The 18039-nt window shown below is 33.1% G+C and overlaps 2 protein-coding genes across 9 annotated transcripts; one reads left to right on the forward strand and one right to left on the reverse strand.

Moving 5' to 3' along the window:
• The first annotated feature begins 275 nt into the window (after window positions 1-275).
• On the forward strand, window positions 276-8912 carry LOC107421165 (PX domain-containing protein EREL1). 3 transcript variants are annotated; one of them, XM_048476628.2, is made up of 10 exons: window positions 276-916; window positions 2249-2359; window positions 3221-3319; window positions 3500-3586; window positions 3815-3923; window positions 4066-4850; window positions 6388-6558; window positions 6644-6886; window positions 7605-7823; window positions 8415-8912. In XM_048476628.2, exons 1-10 carry the CDS (start codon window positions 827-829, stop codon window positions 8646-8648), a joined length of 2148 nt encoding a protein of 715 aa, XP_048332585.2. In that variant the 5' UTR covers window positions 276-826; the 3' UTR covers window positions 8649-8912. The 3 variants fall into 3 exon arrangements, with proteins under 3 accessions (XP_048332585.2, XP_048332586.2, XP_048332587.2); XM_048476629.2 differs by lacking the exon at window positions 276-916 and having other exon boundaries at window positions 2261-2402; XM_048476630.2 differs by lacking the exons at window positions 276-916; window positions 2249-2359; window positions 3221-3319 and having other exon boundaries at window positions 3518-3590.
• A 728-nt stretch (window positions 8913-9640) lies between these two features.
• On the reverse strand, window positions 9641-14459 carry LOC107421166 (adenine phosphoribosyltransferase 5). Of its 6 annotated transcripts, none has more exons than XM_048476633.2 (7): window positions 14074-14457; window positions 13718-13828; window positions 12343-12435; window positions 11282-11431; window positions 11118-11176; window positions 10462-10534; window positions 9641-9982 (listed from the first exon to the last, which is right to left on the reverse strand). In XM_048476633.2, exons 1-6 carry the CDS (start codon window positions 14162-14164, stop codon window positions 10463-10465), a joined length of 576 nt encoding a protein of 191 aa, XP_048332590.1. In that variant the 5' UTR covers window positions 14165-14457; the 3' UTR covers window positions 9641-9982; window position 10462. The 6 variants fall into 6 exon arrangements, 4 of the variants coding, with proteins under 4 accessions (XP_048332590.1, XP_048332589.1, XP_060672921.1 ...); XM_048476632.2 differs by having other exon boundaries at window positions 9641-9913; window positions 14074-14456; XR_007241789.2 differs by lacking the exon at window positions 11118-11176 and having other exon boundaries at window positions 9641-9913; window positions 14074-14459.
• Between the last annotated feature and the right edge of the window lie 3580 nt (window positions 14460-18039).

The following is an 18039-nucleotide window of genomic DNA, read 5'->3' on the forward strand; positions in this document are numbered from 1 at the left end:
AGGAAATTGGGCTGTGGTTGGACTTAAAACAAAGCGGAATACCCAATTGGGATAAGAGAGTTAGGAAAAGCCCAACAAAAGAGAAGAAAAGGCCGAAATAGGCTTCTAAGTACTATGATTTTCCTTTCCTTCCATTTGTGCCGTGAAGCACAATGCAATAGCAAATAAAGACAGGTAGGTGAAATATATAATCTTATTAATCTTATATATTTTTCACCTCCGAAAATACAACCCAATAAAAAATAAAAAATGAAAATGCGGTGCGATCGGCTGTGGCTTTGCCTTCTGGGGACCTAAACGAAAAATTTTTTAACAGACACACACACACACACACACACACTGTTATTTTCTTTGTTTTCTGACTTAGAAAAAGGAGAAGAAGGCCAACAAATAAACAGACGGCACCGAATCGATGCAGGCGAGGTGACACGCAACGCTTTCGGCTAAGCTTAGCCACGTTATTCCTCCATTCAATTCAATTCATTTCGGACCTTCCTCACATACGCCGTCGTTTTGCTGTCGCGAAGCTGCCCTGCGATTTTGATTTTTTGAATTTTTTTTTTTTTTTGGGTCAAGGGAGGTCCGTCACCCACATGTCTATTATGTCTGATTCTTCTTCTTCTTTGCATTTTCCGATCCGATCACCATAACCCTATCACCGAATCACACACATACAGAGAGAGAGAGAGAGAGAGAATTGGGAAAAAAATAAATTTCTTGTTTTTTTCGATTTTCCTGGAAAGTATGCTATCGGATGATCATTTCTGATCATTACAGTAGAAAAAAATAGACAGAGAAATTGACAGAGAAAAAAAAAGTAGAGAGGATGCAGAGACGGAGTCCACCGAAGCACAGACACGATGGGACTTCGCCCCTGCCGCTTGGGATGGATTGGAGCCCTCCCCCTAAAAAATGGGTAATTCTTTTTTTTTTTTTTTTTTAATTTTCGCTATGCATTTCATTACCATTCACTGATAAACTCGTTTTACGAATTCATCACTTTTGGGTTTTTTTTTTTTTAAAATTTTCTCTAATTATTACTTCCTTGGGTCTTGTCGATCACTAACTCTGATTTAGTTGTTCTGGTAGTTTGGTCACACTTTGTGGGTCTCTGATCTTCTTGCTTAAACTTCATTTCTTTCTTTTTCTTTTTATTTGTTTTTTTTTTTTTTTCCAATTTGATAACATTTTTGGTTTTGTATGTAATCAATTAGTTGAAAAGGGGCTAATTATTTCATTTTGTGATTTTTGAAACTTAATTGGGGGTTCTCATCCTTGGTTCTAGCTTTTTCTTTCTGATTCAGATTCCACCCACATTAGTCTATCCCTTATTTATATTCGTTTTCTTGCTATTTCAAATAAAGCCTCCAGGCTAGTGAAGAAGGGTTCCTGCTGAAGTCACTGTTATAGCTTTTGTTCCAAGCTCCATGTTGGTACTTGTAGTTTCAAGATTTTAAAGAGCCTAAACTCATATAGGGATGTCATCAAATTGGTATACGATGGTGGAAAGTGTTGTGGTCAATATAGAACTGTTTTTGAAGGTGTTAAAAGCATAGAAGTTAATCATAATCTGCAGAGAGTTTGGAAAATTTTCTTAAGAATTATAAAGTTGTTGATTGCATTTAACTAGCAATGGAGAAGGTTTAGTAGTTTCATCTTTTATTTTTATCATATTGTATGGACTTTTTCCAATGTCATTTATGTGATGCTGAGAATGTTCTGTATTTTCCATGCGAGCTTACTTCAACTAGAAATGTTGAAAGTGTTCTTTAGTTTCTATGTTAGCTTCACACAAAATTGCATTGTTCTTTTGGCCACTTTGTATTGAAAGCTTTTATCGCATTAAGATTCTTAAGAATACAATTTTGTAACGTAATGGTGTTAAGGGTTTTGTTGCTTAATTGTAGGAGAATGTTTTCTTCTCACTGCATACCAATTTTTGAATACTGTATAAAATTATTTTTTAGGAAGGGCATGTAACCAACATGTTGGACAAGCTGAAGTTCTATGCGTTTGCAGATTGGATGCAGCATTCTCCAAAACTCAAATAAGAAAATAATTATATTTCCGTTGTTAGACATGGCGGGCATGCTTTTGCATTAAGAGAGATTTGTCCATCCAAAAGTCTAAGTCTTTAGTTTTGTTTGCTTAGTCAATTGTAATCTTGTGATTGCCGAGATTTTGTTCTCTTTACGAGTTTGACTTCAGAATCTTTTTCTTATCCCAAAAGTGTGTAATATTTTTGCAGAATGGACCAGATACTGTTTGGCCACATGATCCTCGCACAGGATGGAGTTACTGTGTTACTATACCTTCCTGGGTTGTCCTTCCAAAATCAAGAGATTCAGATCCTGTAGTGGTACTCAAATTGAATGACTCTCCAGTGTTTATCTATGCCCAGGGTTAGATGTTGTTTATATCATCTTTTAGGATTTGATTTAATAATAGAGTAAATTCAGTTTGGGCTGTTACGTGATAAATGCAGTTTGGGCTGTTATGTTGATACTATTGCTTCAAAAAGCAATGTTACTTCTCCATACCACCATTAGTAATATATTGATAAGTAGGAGGAACCCTTATCATCTTTCAAAGTTGCCATGATTGTTTCTTTCTGTACATGATGACTGTCAATCTCCCACTCTTTGTTCTATGTGGGTAACTAAATTTATTAGCCTGTTTTTGGTTTTGAAAATTTCATGACACTGATATCAGGATCACTTTGACCAAAAATTGATTTTAAGGTGATTCTGTAATAGCATTAGGTATTCGTTTATGTGAAATTCATGGACCATAAGAATGCTTTAAAATGTGCAAAGAATCACATGTTATGCAATTTGAATATTTTTTATTTATTTATTTATTTATTTTTTTTATGATCTTAAGTTTGGTTAGTCTGGGTTATATTGCATTTCCATATTCTTGATGTTTTCCAGCTTGATCGATGTTGACATATGTCAATACGATCTGACATTATTACCTTGTGATATGTTGCTAGCTGTTCCAGAATGTAATAGGTACATTACTTAAAGGAATATCAAATTATATCCAGTTTTTTTTTCCCTACGGCCTTTTATACGAATAAAATGTTGTTAACTTATTATTAGTTAAAGAATTAAATATGGCAAAATTCAAGCTGACTTGTCAATTTCGTCTTATTATCATATTGTAAATAGCCATGCCAGCCCTTTGTATATTCCTTTTTAACATTCTTAAGGAACAGTTCTACAGGGTTCACGTTGGTTTACAATCACCAGAAGGAATTACAACAACACGCGGAGTATTAAGAAGATTCAATGATTTCTTAAAGTTGTTCACTGATGTATGTCTACCTTTTTATCATGTGCTTTGGTCAACTCAAACTTGATTCATATTAGTGTCATACCAGTTCATGACAACTAAATTGTCTTTGTACATTATATGAGGCGAATCTTTCTTGATTTTCTCCTTCGACTTGCAGCTTGTAAGCGCATTCTTACATGTTTTAAACTTTCTGTTGCAGCTTAAAAAGGCATTTCCTAAGAAAAATCTCCCACCAACTCCACCCAAGGGACTTTTGAGAATGAAAACCCGGGCTCTCTTGGAAGAGGTAGGTAATTATTGTTACTAACGTATATTTGTTGTCTTATGAATACTTACTATACAATTCAAATTTGACCATGTTGCTTTCTTGAGTGTGTCATGCATATCTGTGTAATAAAGACCTTTTTTGTATAATTGAAGCGAATCTTTAGTTGCAATAATCACATGCACTAGAACACTAGATATGCATGCATTTTCAACTCTAATATTCTTAGAAAGGTTAGTGTTGTTGCAGAGGAGGTGCTCTTTGGAGGAGTGGATGACAAAGCTGCTGTCTGATATTGATATATCGAGAAGTGTTGCAGTGGCGTCTTTCCTTGAACTTGAAGCTGCTGCTAGGTCTTGTATGTGACTTTTTAGTACATTAAATGCACTATAAACCTTTTTACTTTTTAGACAGAGGGGATGTCTAGGGGAATAGAAGTATTTTTTTATGAAGATTATAACTTTTTTGATGTTGGTTCCCCAATTACTATACTTTCCCAGCTTTCCAAGATGAAAATCAACACACTTCAGAAGCAAATTCACTATTATCGCCAAATAATCCAAGCTTACCTACCATTATCGGTGGTTCATCAGTCTCTCTGGATAATGGAAGTGATACTGCTTATGAGACATCTGAGGTAGGGACTCCAAGGCTAGGAAGGGATGACAATTCTGAGATTGGAGTGGAAGATCTTACATTAGATGAGGACTTAACTGGTCGCATAGAGAAGCTTGTGAAGTATGGTATGTCCAACATTGATGAGGGACTGTTTATGGGACAGACTATTTTAGAGCAGTTAGAAGGCCTTCCTAAGAATAAAGTGCATGGCAGGCATGTCAACAATGCTACAGGGAAGAATATATATAATGGAAATGCTTCTAAAAGTTCATTTTTAGCTGGTAGTGTGATGGAACTTCTCTCTGAGTCGGAGCATAACAAATTAATTGGTCATGCTCGCAAGCTCTCAAATGAGAGTGTCGGAAGTGATGTAAGTTCCTTAAGAGGAAGTGAAATGTCCAATTATGGTATTCCAAATTCATCAGGCAATGGCTCTCTTGACCTTCTTGGAGTTGCTGAGGTTTCAAGCAGCATGGAAAGTCTTGGCAACTCATTGTTGCATACTTCAGGTGGTTCTCAGGTAGTCCTTCCATTGGATCAGCGCCCTAAAATGAACAGGGTTCTCTTGACCATGCAGCGAAGACTAGTAACAGCAAAAACTGATATGGAGGATCTTATAGCAAGATTAAATCAAGAAATTGCAGTAAAGGATTATCTTTCGACGAAGGTATTTCAAAATTTTTTATGTCAAACTTTGCACCTTTTGCTCCTCAATACTTTTGCGGGGCAACTAATTAAATTTTGACTTGTGTTTATCTTGCTTATAAGTGATGCATTCCAAGTTTCGTAAGGAATCTTTGTATAAATTTCTCATAAACTAGTTCTTTCATGCATTTTTTGCTGTCCTTGTTCTGAATGAATGACACCACTTTGTAACCTCTTAAATATACAATGGATGAAATGAGTGTAATATAGTATTAGTAGGCTCATATTGGTTGTATCTATCACTACTCACTTCTTTTTTATTCATGTCTGGTTACATGTATTCCCCTTTCATGTCACCTTTGAAGAGATTATTGTTTCGTTAAAAATCTTTGGTAGCCTTTTTCTGAAAAAATTGTGTAGAATTTGGAAGGGGCATAATTCATATTTAACTTTTCATCTTAAGAAGAATCATCTATAATTTTATTTTGTTTAATGTTTTATATGTTGTTTTCTTTTCCTTTTTTTTTTTTTTTTTTTTTTTTTTTTGTTTGGGTGGGGGAGAAGAAGGGAGGGGGGCGGAAAGCTGTGTTTGGGAGGGCACATTGTTATACCATTTTACTTATGTTTAATTATTTTAGTGTTCGTTAATATCACTTGAATCTGTCAGCCTTTGTATCTTGGCCTTTTTGACCTTTTTGTCCCCGTTATGGAGAGTGCTTGGTGAATAAAAGGACCATCTTTAGTGTAGAATAATGAGTTGTGAAAAGTTCTATTAACTGGAAAGCCCTTTTCATTCAGAATATTTGAGATATATATATAGCGAAGGTCTGTTTTGAGTCTGAATGAGAAGCAATCTGATCAATGGGAGGATATTTAATAGAAGTAGAAATACAAAGCACCATGGCTGAAGCTAGTAACTAGGGACCTGAATGACTTTTTTGGAAATGTTTGCCCCAGTGATATTATAGGTGTGAAGTTTTTATGGTGTATAAAATTCTTTAGGTCTTTTTGGAATGATAGAATGTGGCTATTTTGAGTGAATCACCTTAGTTGAAACACTGTCATGAAATTAGTTGGAAAGAGAATTGTTTTTAATGATTAGTCCCAGTAGGGATGGATTAGGATGCACCTAGACCACTATGAACTCTGATTATAAATGTCAATTCAGAGGCTTGATATACTAGGAACTTTTATTGCTTCTTCTTCTTTTTCATTTTTTTTTTTTTTTTTTTTTTTGAAGCTAAAATATATATTGTGGCAACCAGAAGTCTATATTTGCAGTCTTTTAATATGAACCTTAGTGTCTGCTAGGCTGGTTTCAAGATACGCTTTAATAATTAGAATTTGTAGATGCATAACCTTGCATTTAAACTGCTGTGGATCCAAACAGACAATAGCTTGAAACTTAGTTATACTTTTTTTTTCCTTTTTCTTCCCCACGCCACCACACACCACCACCACCACCCCCCCACAAAAAAAAAAAAAACAAATTGGTATAAGTATTAGATATGACAGATGAATATTATGATTTCATAACCATAACAGACAGATTTTTTCAGGTCAAGGATTTGGAAGTGGAAGTTGAAACTGTTCGACAGAAAAGTAAAGAAAACCTTCAGCAAGCTATATTGGTTGAGAGAGAAAGATTTACTCAAATGCAGTGGGATATGGAAGAACTTCGTCGGAAATCTTTGGAAATGGAGTTAAAATTAAAGTCCAAGTCTGAGAAGGTTCATAATGTTTTGTCTTATTTATCTTGCATTATCACTTCCCAAGATAAACTTAAATGATTCGAATAATCATATATGATACCAGGAAGAGAAATCATATACAGAATCAATGATGAATTCAACCGTTGAGGAGAAAGACATGTTGCTGCAGGAATTAGATTCTTCAAAAGATCAGCTTGAGAATTTGTTGAGGCAATACGAAGAGCTAGAAGCAAAATCAAGAGCAGATCGAAAAGTCCTTGTTAAAGAAGTTAAATCTCTTCGAAACTCCCAAACAAAATTGGAGCACGAGCTCGATAAATCACAGAAGGAAAAATTTGAAGCTGAGGTAGTTTGATGTTCTTCTAGATTAATTCTCCTTGTTTCTTTCTAAATCAAGTTGTGTATTTTCTACAGAAGTCAATATATTTTAGTAGCTTTGCTCTCTTTTATTGTCCCTGTTTGTTAAAATTATTGTAAAGTTATCATAAAGCATCAAAAGCTTAAGTTGTTAAGAAGTAGGTCTAACTATGTGTATCAAACCAACACAATAGACAGGTAGTACTCACCCTCGTGTGTAGGCCCGTTCCAATAGTAAGACAGAAATTAGTTCTTACACAAAATAACATAAATGGGGTTGGCAGAATTTAAACACGAGTGATAGGATAATTTGGCTCTATATTAAAGTTGGAGCTGTTAACAAGCAGCCTCAACTATGTAGTTCAAGCCAAGCTATGTTTAAGTTAAGTCTTTCGTGTCTCTGTTTTCTCTCTCTTCCTTATGCCCTGTAAACATTATATACTCTTTGGTGAGCATAGTGGATTCAGAAGAAGAAAGGGAACCATAAATAGCGAACTTCCTGGATTTTTTCACTCTAAACGCTTCTAAACACTAGATTATCATTCTGTCCAAAAGCTTAAAAGCGTTTGGAAGAATGCTTAATTCTTCATATCAAAATTTACGCAGAACACAGTAAGAGATAATGTACAGATGAATCTAGTGTAGAGTAAATAAAATAGAATAAGCCTTGATCTTTAAATTTGAATTTGAATGTTTTGTTTTGCTAGAAACTCCTCCAACAGGCAAAGCAAAATAGCAGCCAGGCTGAAACAGCTAGGAAAAAGCTGTTGCATGAATGCAAGCTTCTTCATCATGGGCTACAAGAATGCAATCTCAGTTTTCCTAGTGAAGACGAAGAGAAATCCATTTTCTATTCTTCCTCATTTGCTGATGCTTTAGATTTGTTGGCAACATCTGATGACCGAATTAGCCTCCTGCTTGCAGAGGTACTCTTTTACTGTCCCTTTCATTTATCACCTATTTTAGTGGTACTTCCATTATTCAAACTTGTTTTCAGGTTTATTTGTAGTCAAAACTTGGAGCAATAGAAAAGAGAGATACCACCAATATGAGAAAGAATTATACGCCCTAGATGGATCTTTATGTGTTATAGGAACTTGCGATTATATTAATAAAAAAATATGTGTGGATCTGCAATTATAATTAGTAACCATAAATGCGGAGGTGCAGATGGTGTGGAAATTTGGGATATATTATAAAAGAGAAGAAAAGTGAAAACAAGAGAAGAAAAGGCCTTAGATCCTTGAAGAATGTAATATATCATCAGTTTGCGGATTAAGCTTTGGATACTTGAAGGTTTGATGCGGACAAAATTTGCCTGCTTCTTAATCCCATGCATTGACAAATATGGATCTTTGTTCCTTATTAGCTTCTCACCAGTGTATAATTGGTTTGCCATCATTTCAAAATCTGTATTTATGATTGACACAGCTTTGTGCTATCAATTCAATTTTTCGTTTGCATGCTCGTTTCTCTTTGTATTCTCTATGACAAACGTTGCTCTTAATATGAACCAGGCTGAGCTCTTGGCTCAAGATAATGGAGCAGCGACTTCTGACCTTGAAGAAGGCTGTGACATGGTCAATGATGCAATCAGAGCTGACGACGAGTTGAGGAAGGTGCTAGCCGATATCATAGTTGACAATGCTAGGTTAAGAAAACAGGTGAACTCTGTCATACGTCATGCTCTTCAAACAGACATGTCTAATAAAGATGAGGAGGCCTTCCCAAGGAAAAATTGTACTAAATGAGGCCTTGGAAAGAGGAAACAGGGATGAATCTAGTTTTTTTCAGTATGGTTGGGACCCTTTTGTTATCCAAACGATTCTGGTCTTGATCATCTTCTGTTTCACAATGTAGATCTCACTAAACAAAAAAAGCTACTTGTAAGTGATTGGTACATGCATACACGAAGTCTTCAGAAAATCTGCCATTTATAACCTGGTGTATTTCTCGTTATCATTTACATAAATAATGGGAAGATATAAGAGAAAGGAAGTAATAAAATTGAATACCAGTGTGATCGACTTTTGCATTCATTTATGTGAATGTTTGATCTTCTCATGGTCTAAGAAATCAAAAAGTATTTTGTTTACCAAAAAATAAAAAAGAAGTCAAAAAGTATTTTGCTCGACTTTTCAAATCGATCTTGTATTCCATATCATCTCCCGGCTTCAATCACTCAGGAATTTTGTGTTTGGCATGTGTTTAATCATTATAATCATATCTAGTTATCTACTACCTTTAAAATTTGCCTTTGCATTTATTTGTTCTTCTAACATTTAAAAAATTAACAATACATGTTTAGAATTTTTAGAAATTTTTAAATTTTCCATCTACTAAACAATTTAATATGTTACTTTAGATTGACAATTCACGCTTAAAATTGACACATATATAACAAAAAAATAAAAAATAAATAAAAAAAGCTGGAAAAGCAAAAACAGAAACATCCGAACTTGATTAATAGATCTTCCATTAAGACATCCATTAGAGACGTAGATGACGTTGAATCAAAAAGTGACTGCAATGATGGGGAAAGACAATCACTTGAAATAGGTAAATGATGTTGATAATTTAAAAACCAATTTAATGAAATTAGGCCAAATTTCAAGTGAATGATGCCTGCCCATCTCCAAATTACCATGGGGAAATACCCCAAGAAAACATATTTTACCAATAATGAGACCCTAAATTATTTTTGACCATTTAACCAATCTCTAGAAAAAAATAAAGTAACAAAAAGAAAAAAAATAGTGTTTGTTCTTTGTTCAAAACTGTCAATTTTCATAAATGGCCTACACTGATATAAGATCCCACATAAATAAAGATTACAACAAATGAGCCTTGAAAACCAAGAACTCCCCAGTAAACCTAAAGGAATTGACTCATAAGCCAGAATAAAGTAATCGGAAGCTTTGAAATATATATATATATATATATATATATCATGGCTCGTTTGCTCAAGCATCATTTCTTCGGCAAGTCAGCCCAAGCACTCACAACTCAAACGTATCTGCAGGTATGGATAAAAGAGATTATATGTAGTAGAATTGGTTCAATCATGTGAATCAAAGCAACCAATCTGGCAATATTTAGTGTCAGCAAACTAATTAGTCGCAGGCAAAAATGTTTTGGATTTCTAATTGAACTTTGGATTTCTAATTGAACCCGGAAAAATACTACAAATGTTATTGAGATTGTGTGATCAAGGTGAAAGATTTTATGACAAGTCGACAATATGGAAGTCAAAACAAACATATCAGCTAGTCACTTTCTACTCATTTATTATACAGAGAAATCTAGTCATTATCCCACATGATGTGGAAATATACGCGCATCTAATTAATAGCTTTAAATAATTGTGAAAAGTTGCGTGATTGAGAACTCCGTTGAGAACAAATTTCCAATCCTGCTTTGAAAACAATGGGAAATTGAAGATTTCCAAGTACGGCAACTAACTCGAGTCTCATCGAAAATAAGGCCAAAGATCTAGCATGCATTGAATTATTCTACCTAAATATAATTTGCTTTCCAAAATAAATAATAAAAATAAAGGTCTACCTCAACAACAATTATCTATTCCGCGGGGCTCCACAAGAATATAGATTGGCTTTCCATTAAGCCTGCACTGTCCCTGAAAGGTAAAGCAATTGCCAAAGACCAGGTTGAAAGCATTGCACTAAACGAGTAAGGATATAAACAAATGCTAAAAGAAAATTGCATCATTTTCCACAAGAAAGAAGTACTCCTTGCATAACACAATAATTTTCTCCAAAAATAATCCTCATCTTTAAGTATTTCTCTTCTGGCATAGATACAGACGGATACAGCATTTTTTGGGTGTGTCACTCTTTCACACAGAGTCCAAGTTTTAAAGTTTTGGGTGAGTCACTTTCACGGCTTCCATTAAGCTGTTGGAATCAAGTTACTTGTTTTATGCAGTAGGGCAGCCCATCACATTCAACCTTACCGGGCACCTCAAAAGTATTCAATATTACAAATTATAGTTGCACAGTTTCCAATTTACTATCTCTAATACAACAAGCTCACATGTTATGATTATGAATTATCCCAGTCATATTGGTTTATAAGCAACACAGGATATCTTATTGTTGCATTATAAAAACGTCAAGAAGCATTCAACCATGTGGTAAGATCAACATGTAAGTTGACATAGAAAAAAAATAAATAAATAATTACAATGGTTTGAGCATTACCTTAACCTCGGGCAACCCAATAACACATGCACATTCAACCACTTCTGCCCCCACACGTTCTAGGGGAAAAAATGTATTACATATATTAACTTCAAGCATGCTAAAGAACCAGTTGAACAGAGAACAATAAACAGAAATATTAAGGCTCAGGGAAAACCACTCACCTAGAAGTCTTATCGCAGCGGAGAAGGTCCCACCTGTTGCTATCAAATCATCAATTACCAATGCACGCTCCCCAGGCTGAACAGCACCAATATGCATCTCCAAACAATCAGTTCCATACTCCAGTTCATATGCTTCTGAAATAACTTTGCCTACATGTGCAGCATATGAAACACACAAAACACATAAAGGTCATACAAGAAAGAAAACTTACTAAATGCAAGCACAAGAATATGCAACAAATAAAATGGTACCAAGAGGAGGTAGTTAGTTTCAATAAACCAAACTCACCAACCAATAAAGCACATATGCCCCTTGCATGTGTACCTAACATGATCTTTTCAAACTAACGTTTGGCTAGTCAAATGATTTGAGTACACAACAAAATTTGTGCCTAGGCATTGTTTCTTGGTCTGCTCTTTAGCATTGCAAATAAAAGATGCACAACAAAATCAACAAGAATGCATATTTATGATTAACCTTGTTTTTATGCATTGTTTAATTTTTCTGTCTGCTAAAATTTCTCTGAAATTAATGGAGTTGATTCAAATAAACTGACACTTCCTAATGCCAAAAATGAAACTGCTAAATATGGCAAAGGGTCATAAAGGGAAGATCTTTATCAAGATGTATACAGAACGGTAAAACCGTATTCATTCACCCGAAGACACAGAAAATTTCAAATATGAGACATAGCTGAGCTTCAAACCAAAATCCCCACTCTAAGACATCTATAACTTACAATTCTCAATATATCAATTCTATGGAAAGAAACCCAAAGAAAGCCGCATTTTAAAGGTAAAATTATAGATAAGTTCATCCAATAACTATAATACACTTCAAAAGCCCACACAATAATCTCAATAATTGTATCCAAACAACCCCTTTCTTGATGCTTCAATCATTCTTCTTCTTCATACAGAATTTACTAAAATAGAGCAAAATAAATTGATTAGATAGGACCACGAGCATAAAATAACAATTCACCTCTCCATTTAACAAATAATGCAAACTATAGTTTAGAAGCACTATTCTAATTGGAGTCAATATATAACAGGCATACCTGGCAACTTCCTAGGTTTACTTAGAGGAACAAACTTGGCACCAATAGCTAAGGCAATCGAAGGACCAAACATGAATCCTCTAGCTTCAACCCCTACATATCATCCACTAGCATAAGAAGTATGCAAAAAACCAAAAAAGAACCAATATCAGGAATTCCAATCATTGTCACTATCATGCTACTGTTGAATTTCAGCATATTCAATCCGATTATAAACAGCAGAAATTAATGAGTTTAAGCCCCACAAATGAGACAACACCAACATGACAAATTTTGAAGTCACTTTCTTAAATGATATTCATAATGTCTTTTATTCATTGTGTGGGTGACATTATTCAAGACCACCAATTTTAGTTAAACATCGACATCAATTTCCACCACTCCTCACATTTAATGTTGCAACAAGCAAAACATATTGGAAGAATAAACTCCGAAAGCTTTCAACATGATTACCCATGTCGGAGGGAAAATTTTATCAATTAGGCTGCTTTTTTTTTTTTTTTTTTTCCCACACTAAGCGTTCAGCATGGTATATAGAGAACCAAACACCAGAGAGGGTAAAAAGTACAGAATCTTTGAAGAATGTCAGAAACCCATATCGACTGAAGAAATTTTAGAAATTTACTATTAATTTTTTGTTTGAATCACTTCGAACACGGCAGCAAGACAAATCGAAGAAAACAGAGTCTCTCTCAATTTAATTTTCTGAAATTGTTTGAAGTACTAAGAAAAGCTTATTATAATTAATCACAAAGTAGGGTCAAATAATAATATAAAAAGACCAAATATTCCCAAGGAGTCCACAACTTCAATGACAAATACTGGCATAATGCAGATGCTAAAATCCTATTGCAAAAACAAACTAATAACATAATTATTTTTTTTTGTTTAATTTTCTGCATATAGAAAATTTATATCTTCCATTGGGAAAAAAAGTAAAATAAATTGGAAGAAACTAATTGAATAGAAAAGTGGGAATATACGGACCAAACTGTTAAAAATTATAATATAAATTAAAAAATAAAAAATAAAGAACTCCAAGTACACCACATCCAGACAAGCCTTAAAAGACACGTATATTTTATTATTCAAGACCGTAAACATCTTACAAAATATTGATATTAGAAAATATAAAAACCAACCTAATCACGCTTACAGAAAAGCCCAAAGATACATTTAAAAATATATATAAAAACAAACAAACAAAAAAAAGGGTAGAGAAGGAAGATAAAGAAGAATCTTTTCTAATCTTTTCTTACTCCTTATTAGAGAAAAACAATAAGAAATCCCATACCCACATTTCAATCTAAAAAACATATAAAATTAGATATTAATAATGATAATGATGACAATAAGAAAGTGGTGGGTGGTGTACCAGCAACAACAGAGATATCCATGTCTCTGTAGCGATCAACAAAAATATCGACCGTATCTTTAAATGCCTTGGGATCCAGCAACAACGTCGTTATATCTTGAAACATTATTCCTGCAACCAAACCCATTCACATGTTCGATGAAAGTTCCCAGAGAATCCAACAACAACAACATAATAAAAACCTCCATACAAAAAACACTGCCACCACCAACAACAACAACAACAACACGCACAGAGACAAAGATTAATATTAACAATAATAACAATAAAATAAACCATTAAAAATACAAAAACGAAAAACATAAAACAAAAATGAAAGAGAGAGAGAGAGAGAGAGAGAGAAAGATAATAAAAACCTTGTTTAGGAAAGTGAGGAACGACCCTAATGGCTTCAGAAATGGCCTCTAGCCTTGGGTCTCCTCTGAGTCCATTCTCTGCTGCAAACATTTCAAATTCCCCCACTCTTCTTGGCCTTTTGCTTTTCTTTCTTTTTTTTCCCCCCCTTTTTTTTCTCTCTTTTTATTCTTCAATGGCTTTCCAAAGATTTTTCTCTCTTGCTCTCTCTCTCTCTCTCTCTCTCTCTCTCTCTGTGTTTATCTTTCTTGGCTTCCTTTTTATGACAGTTTTTTTTTTACCTCCTAAACTCACCTCTTAAAGAAATAAACAAACAAATAAATTCTGAGACTCTCTCTCTCTCTCTCTCTCTTCCTCCCTCTCTCTCTCTCTCTCTCTCTCTCGTTCTCCTCTGTGGGAGTGTTTGGTTTTGTTTTGCTCATTTATTATGTTTGCCAAACCCATAGCACTTTCGAAGATACGTATACGGGAACCTTCTTCACCACGCATTCTTTCTTCATCTGTGCTTCACGCTCCATCTCATTCATCTTCTTCCCTTTTTTCAATTTTCACTCTTCTTTTTCTTTAATATATATATATATATATATTAGCTTCCGGTCTTTTTATTCTATAATATTAGTTTAGATTTCTTCGGGCAATATTTATACATATAATACGACAAAAATTTATTATCATTATTATTATTTTTTATAGTTTTGTATTGACGGCATCAAAATAGATTGAGACAGGAACAATATAGATTGAGACGGGTGTCAACACGCGCCTGTGGTTGAGAGTGGAAATTGAGAGGGAAGATTCTGACTTCTGGATGTTTTTCACTGTTCAGTATATCTAAGCTTTGTAAACCTAGGTTTTCCAATCAGCAAAAAGAAAATGATTCTCTGCTCCGCAATCTACTTTAGCAATATGATCTTGGCCCTTCCATGTTAGGTCGATCAGTCATCATAGGTTTGATCAGCCTTCTGCATGGCCTCTGAAAATCAGGACGTAAGATAATACCGTAAGCAAAAACGGCATTTATAGATTTTACCCAACTTCCGTACTTTTTTTAGAATAACGAGGTGGGGGCAAATAAGTCAATTTATAGAAATTGACGGCTATTGATTGACAGAGAATCAAGTAGCATCAGATTTTGCAGATTTGGAAGTGGTCCCCAGTTAGTGGTCCTAACAACTTCAAAACAAAAAACACAGGGTGACGTGGAATTGCCATGAAGGCGATCATAAAAAGGTCATCAGCCAATCAGATGGGTACCACGTGGCATGATGGAGTAATATTGAACGCACATCCATATATTCATATTAATAGTATTTTTTTTTTTTAAAAAAAAAAAGAAGAAGAAGAAAAAGAAAGTCTTGTTTACCAACAAAAAATTAAAAGCAGTAGTTGGTTATTTTTAAATCAGTTTTTAACTTTTTCGAAATTAAAAACTCAAAGCGAAAAGTATAAAATTAGCATTAATATGTTAATAACTTATTTATATAACTATAGATTTCATTAAGGATGGTTATCAATGATGAAAAAGTGACACGAGGTGCGGTTAGTGATGTGTTTTTTTTTTTTAATTTTATTTTTTTTATTTTGTGGTCAGTTTGGTGGTAATTGTAATTGATGATATATTATATTATTATATTCTTACTTTTATAATTATGGACCCCAACTGTCGATCACTGATGTCATATATTTCGAATTGGTATAAACGCCATTTGGAATGGTCATGCTCACGCACACCGCGTGCCAAACACGTTTTTTTTTTTTTTTAATTAATTTATTTATTTATTTTTTATGGGTATGTTTGTTTTGCACTTCGAAGTTTATACTTCAGAATGTTAGGCAGTTACAAACAATTCAAAATAAATACGTCCATCGTTTCCTTCGGCAGTCCCATTTGCAATAACCATGATAACTTTCGGATCATGTTTTTTTTTTTTTTTTTTTTTTTTTTTGGTAAGGGCCTATATTGGTCAGTTTGGTTTTAGAATAGTTTTCCAATTTTATGTTATCTAGTTGTTTTTAGAATAATTTTTTTATCTTAAAAATGAAAAAATATTTTTTAAAATATTTATAAAACATTTAACCATTAATTTTTTAGAATGGTTTTTTGAAAACAAAAATGATGAAAAAACAAAAATTAAGATATAATGTTTTTCAATGAAAAAAAACAAATATTAAGAAGCGAGATTTCTTTGTTTTCATTTAAATTTGAAAACAATTTTAGTATAATAAAAAAGTCATTTAAATTACAAATTTGATATCACTTAAAAACATTGAAATTTGAAATTACTCCAATAAGATTGAGATCCAAAACCATTTAAACGAGTTTGGGTTAGTGAACGCTTAAATGGCTCTTCCATATTTGGGAATTGTCTAAATAGATCTGGAATTTATGATCATTTGAATAAATCCAACACATGAAATCACTTGAATGGGGTTGATACTCAAAACCATTTGAATAACCTAAGATTGAAAATTTCATAATAGATTTGAGATCTTAAATTGCCAAATGCTTATTGCTTTTCCAAAACAACAAATACTGTATTTTGCTATATTAAGTTTCTTTTTTTTCTTTTTCTTTTTCTTTTTAATGTTTGAGATCTTGATAAAACTTTATAAACAAAGTCAGCTTTTTAACAAGCTTTTATGTTGAAGCAGATGTTATAAAGAAATACAATCAATCATTTCCGTTTATTATTGCATGGGTGACCATATAACCAGTGATAATCACTTATATAAATATATAGCTAAATAATGTTTTTATAAAGATTAATTTATAATTTTTCATACGCAAATAAATTATAAAGATTTTTTCTAAATTTGGATGTTTTGAACCTATAACATTTTAAATATAAATATAAATGCTTTATTAAATGAGCTAACCTTATTTAAGGCCAATGCAAGTAATAATGTTTTTATAGGGATTAATAAAGTGTTGGGTTACTGTAAAAATTAATCAAATAGTTGTTTATAAATTATCGAAATAAATTTCGCTAGCTTTTTTGGAAAGTGAAAAATTCTATACATTGTACATTTTATTTATATTTTCAAGTTTAATCACATTTTTTTTATAATAAGACTAATCACATGTTATTTACCTCTTATTTTTCTCACAATCAAACGTTAATAAGATTAATCACATGTTATTTACCTCTTATTTTTCTCACAATCAAACGTAATAGATTCCAGTGCTTCATTTTTCCTTTTTCTTAATACTTTCAAATTCCATACTCAAAAGCATGTGATCAGTGTATAAAGTAAATAGACTTGTTTTGGTTCACATAACTGCCATTCGTAGCCTTTAATAAAGCAAAATATCTTAATGTGTGAAACGTGTAGTTTTTGGATATTGCTCTATATGTCTCTATTACTTTGAGGATGATTTAAACAAAAAAAGGATATTCTCAAACAGATTACTATATATAATTTCAAATTAATTTAAATTATTAAACATTAAATACTAATTCTTCCAACAGCCCGCTGACACATTCTAATAATAAAATCATTATTTTACATAATAAAAATTAGACTTTGAATATTTAATGTGATAATGTGTTATTAATTTGTATGGCTCATTTTTGCATGTATCATTTCAATTTTTCAATGATTAGCGTCCTTCAACATGTACTATTCACTCATTTAAGAAGAAGAAAAAAGGTAAAAATATGTTCCTCGCATTATTCACGAGGAAATACGATATTCCTGCCATGCATGTGAAACATTTCATAATTATTTTGTATACATTTTTTATTTATAATATTATCACAGCTGGACGATAGAAACTAAATACTTCATTTTATGTCTAAATTCCATTTTAGTTTACAAGGACGAAGCATAACGTCAGGTTTTCAACTAAGACACGCGTGATGTGCTTCCTATGTAAATAGACTTCTTTTTTTGTTCTTTTTTTGGGAAACATAAAATCCTTTTTTTGGTTCATATAGCTGTCTCTGCCAGAGAAAATCGCATAATTA

The sequence above is a fragment of the Ziziphus jujuba genome, chromosome 5 (assembly GCF_031755915.1).
Source record: "Ziziphus jujuba cultivar Dongzao chromosome 5, ASM3175591v1".
Lineage (NCBI taxonomy): Eukaryota > Viridiplantae > Streptophyta > Magnoliopsida > Rosales > Rhamnaceae > Ziziphus > Ziziphus jujuba.

Excerpts from the sequence above, each read along its gene's own strand:
- LOC107421165 (XM_048476628.2), top strand. The coding sequence starts at position 827 with ATGCAGAGACGGAGTCCACCGAAGCACAGACACGATGGGACTTCGCCC. Across the intron at positions 4,851-6,387 it reads AGGATTATCTTTCGACGAAG|GTCAAGGATTTGGAAGTGGA; the intron begins GTATTTCAAAAT and ends AGATTTTTTCAG. Across the intron at positions 6,887-7,604 it reads AGGAAAAATTTGAAGCTGAG|AAACTCCTCCAACAGGCAAA; the intron begins GTAGTTTGATGT and ends TTGTTTTGCTAG.
- LOC107421166 (XM_048476633.2), bottom strand. The coding sequence starts at position 14,164 with ATGTTTGCAGCAGAGAATGGACTCAGAGGAGACCCAAGGCTAGAGGCC. Across the intron at positions 13,829-14,073 it reads TCCTCACTTTCCTAAACAAG|GAATAATGTTTCAAGATATA; the intron begins GTTTTTATTATC and ends GTTTGGTTGCAG. Across the intron at positions 11,432-12,342 it reads TAAACCTAGGAAGTTGCCAG|GCAAAGTTATTTCAGAAGCA; the intron begins GTATGCCTGTTA and ends CTGCACATGTAG.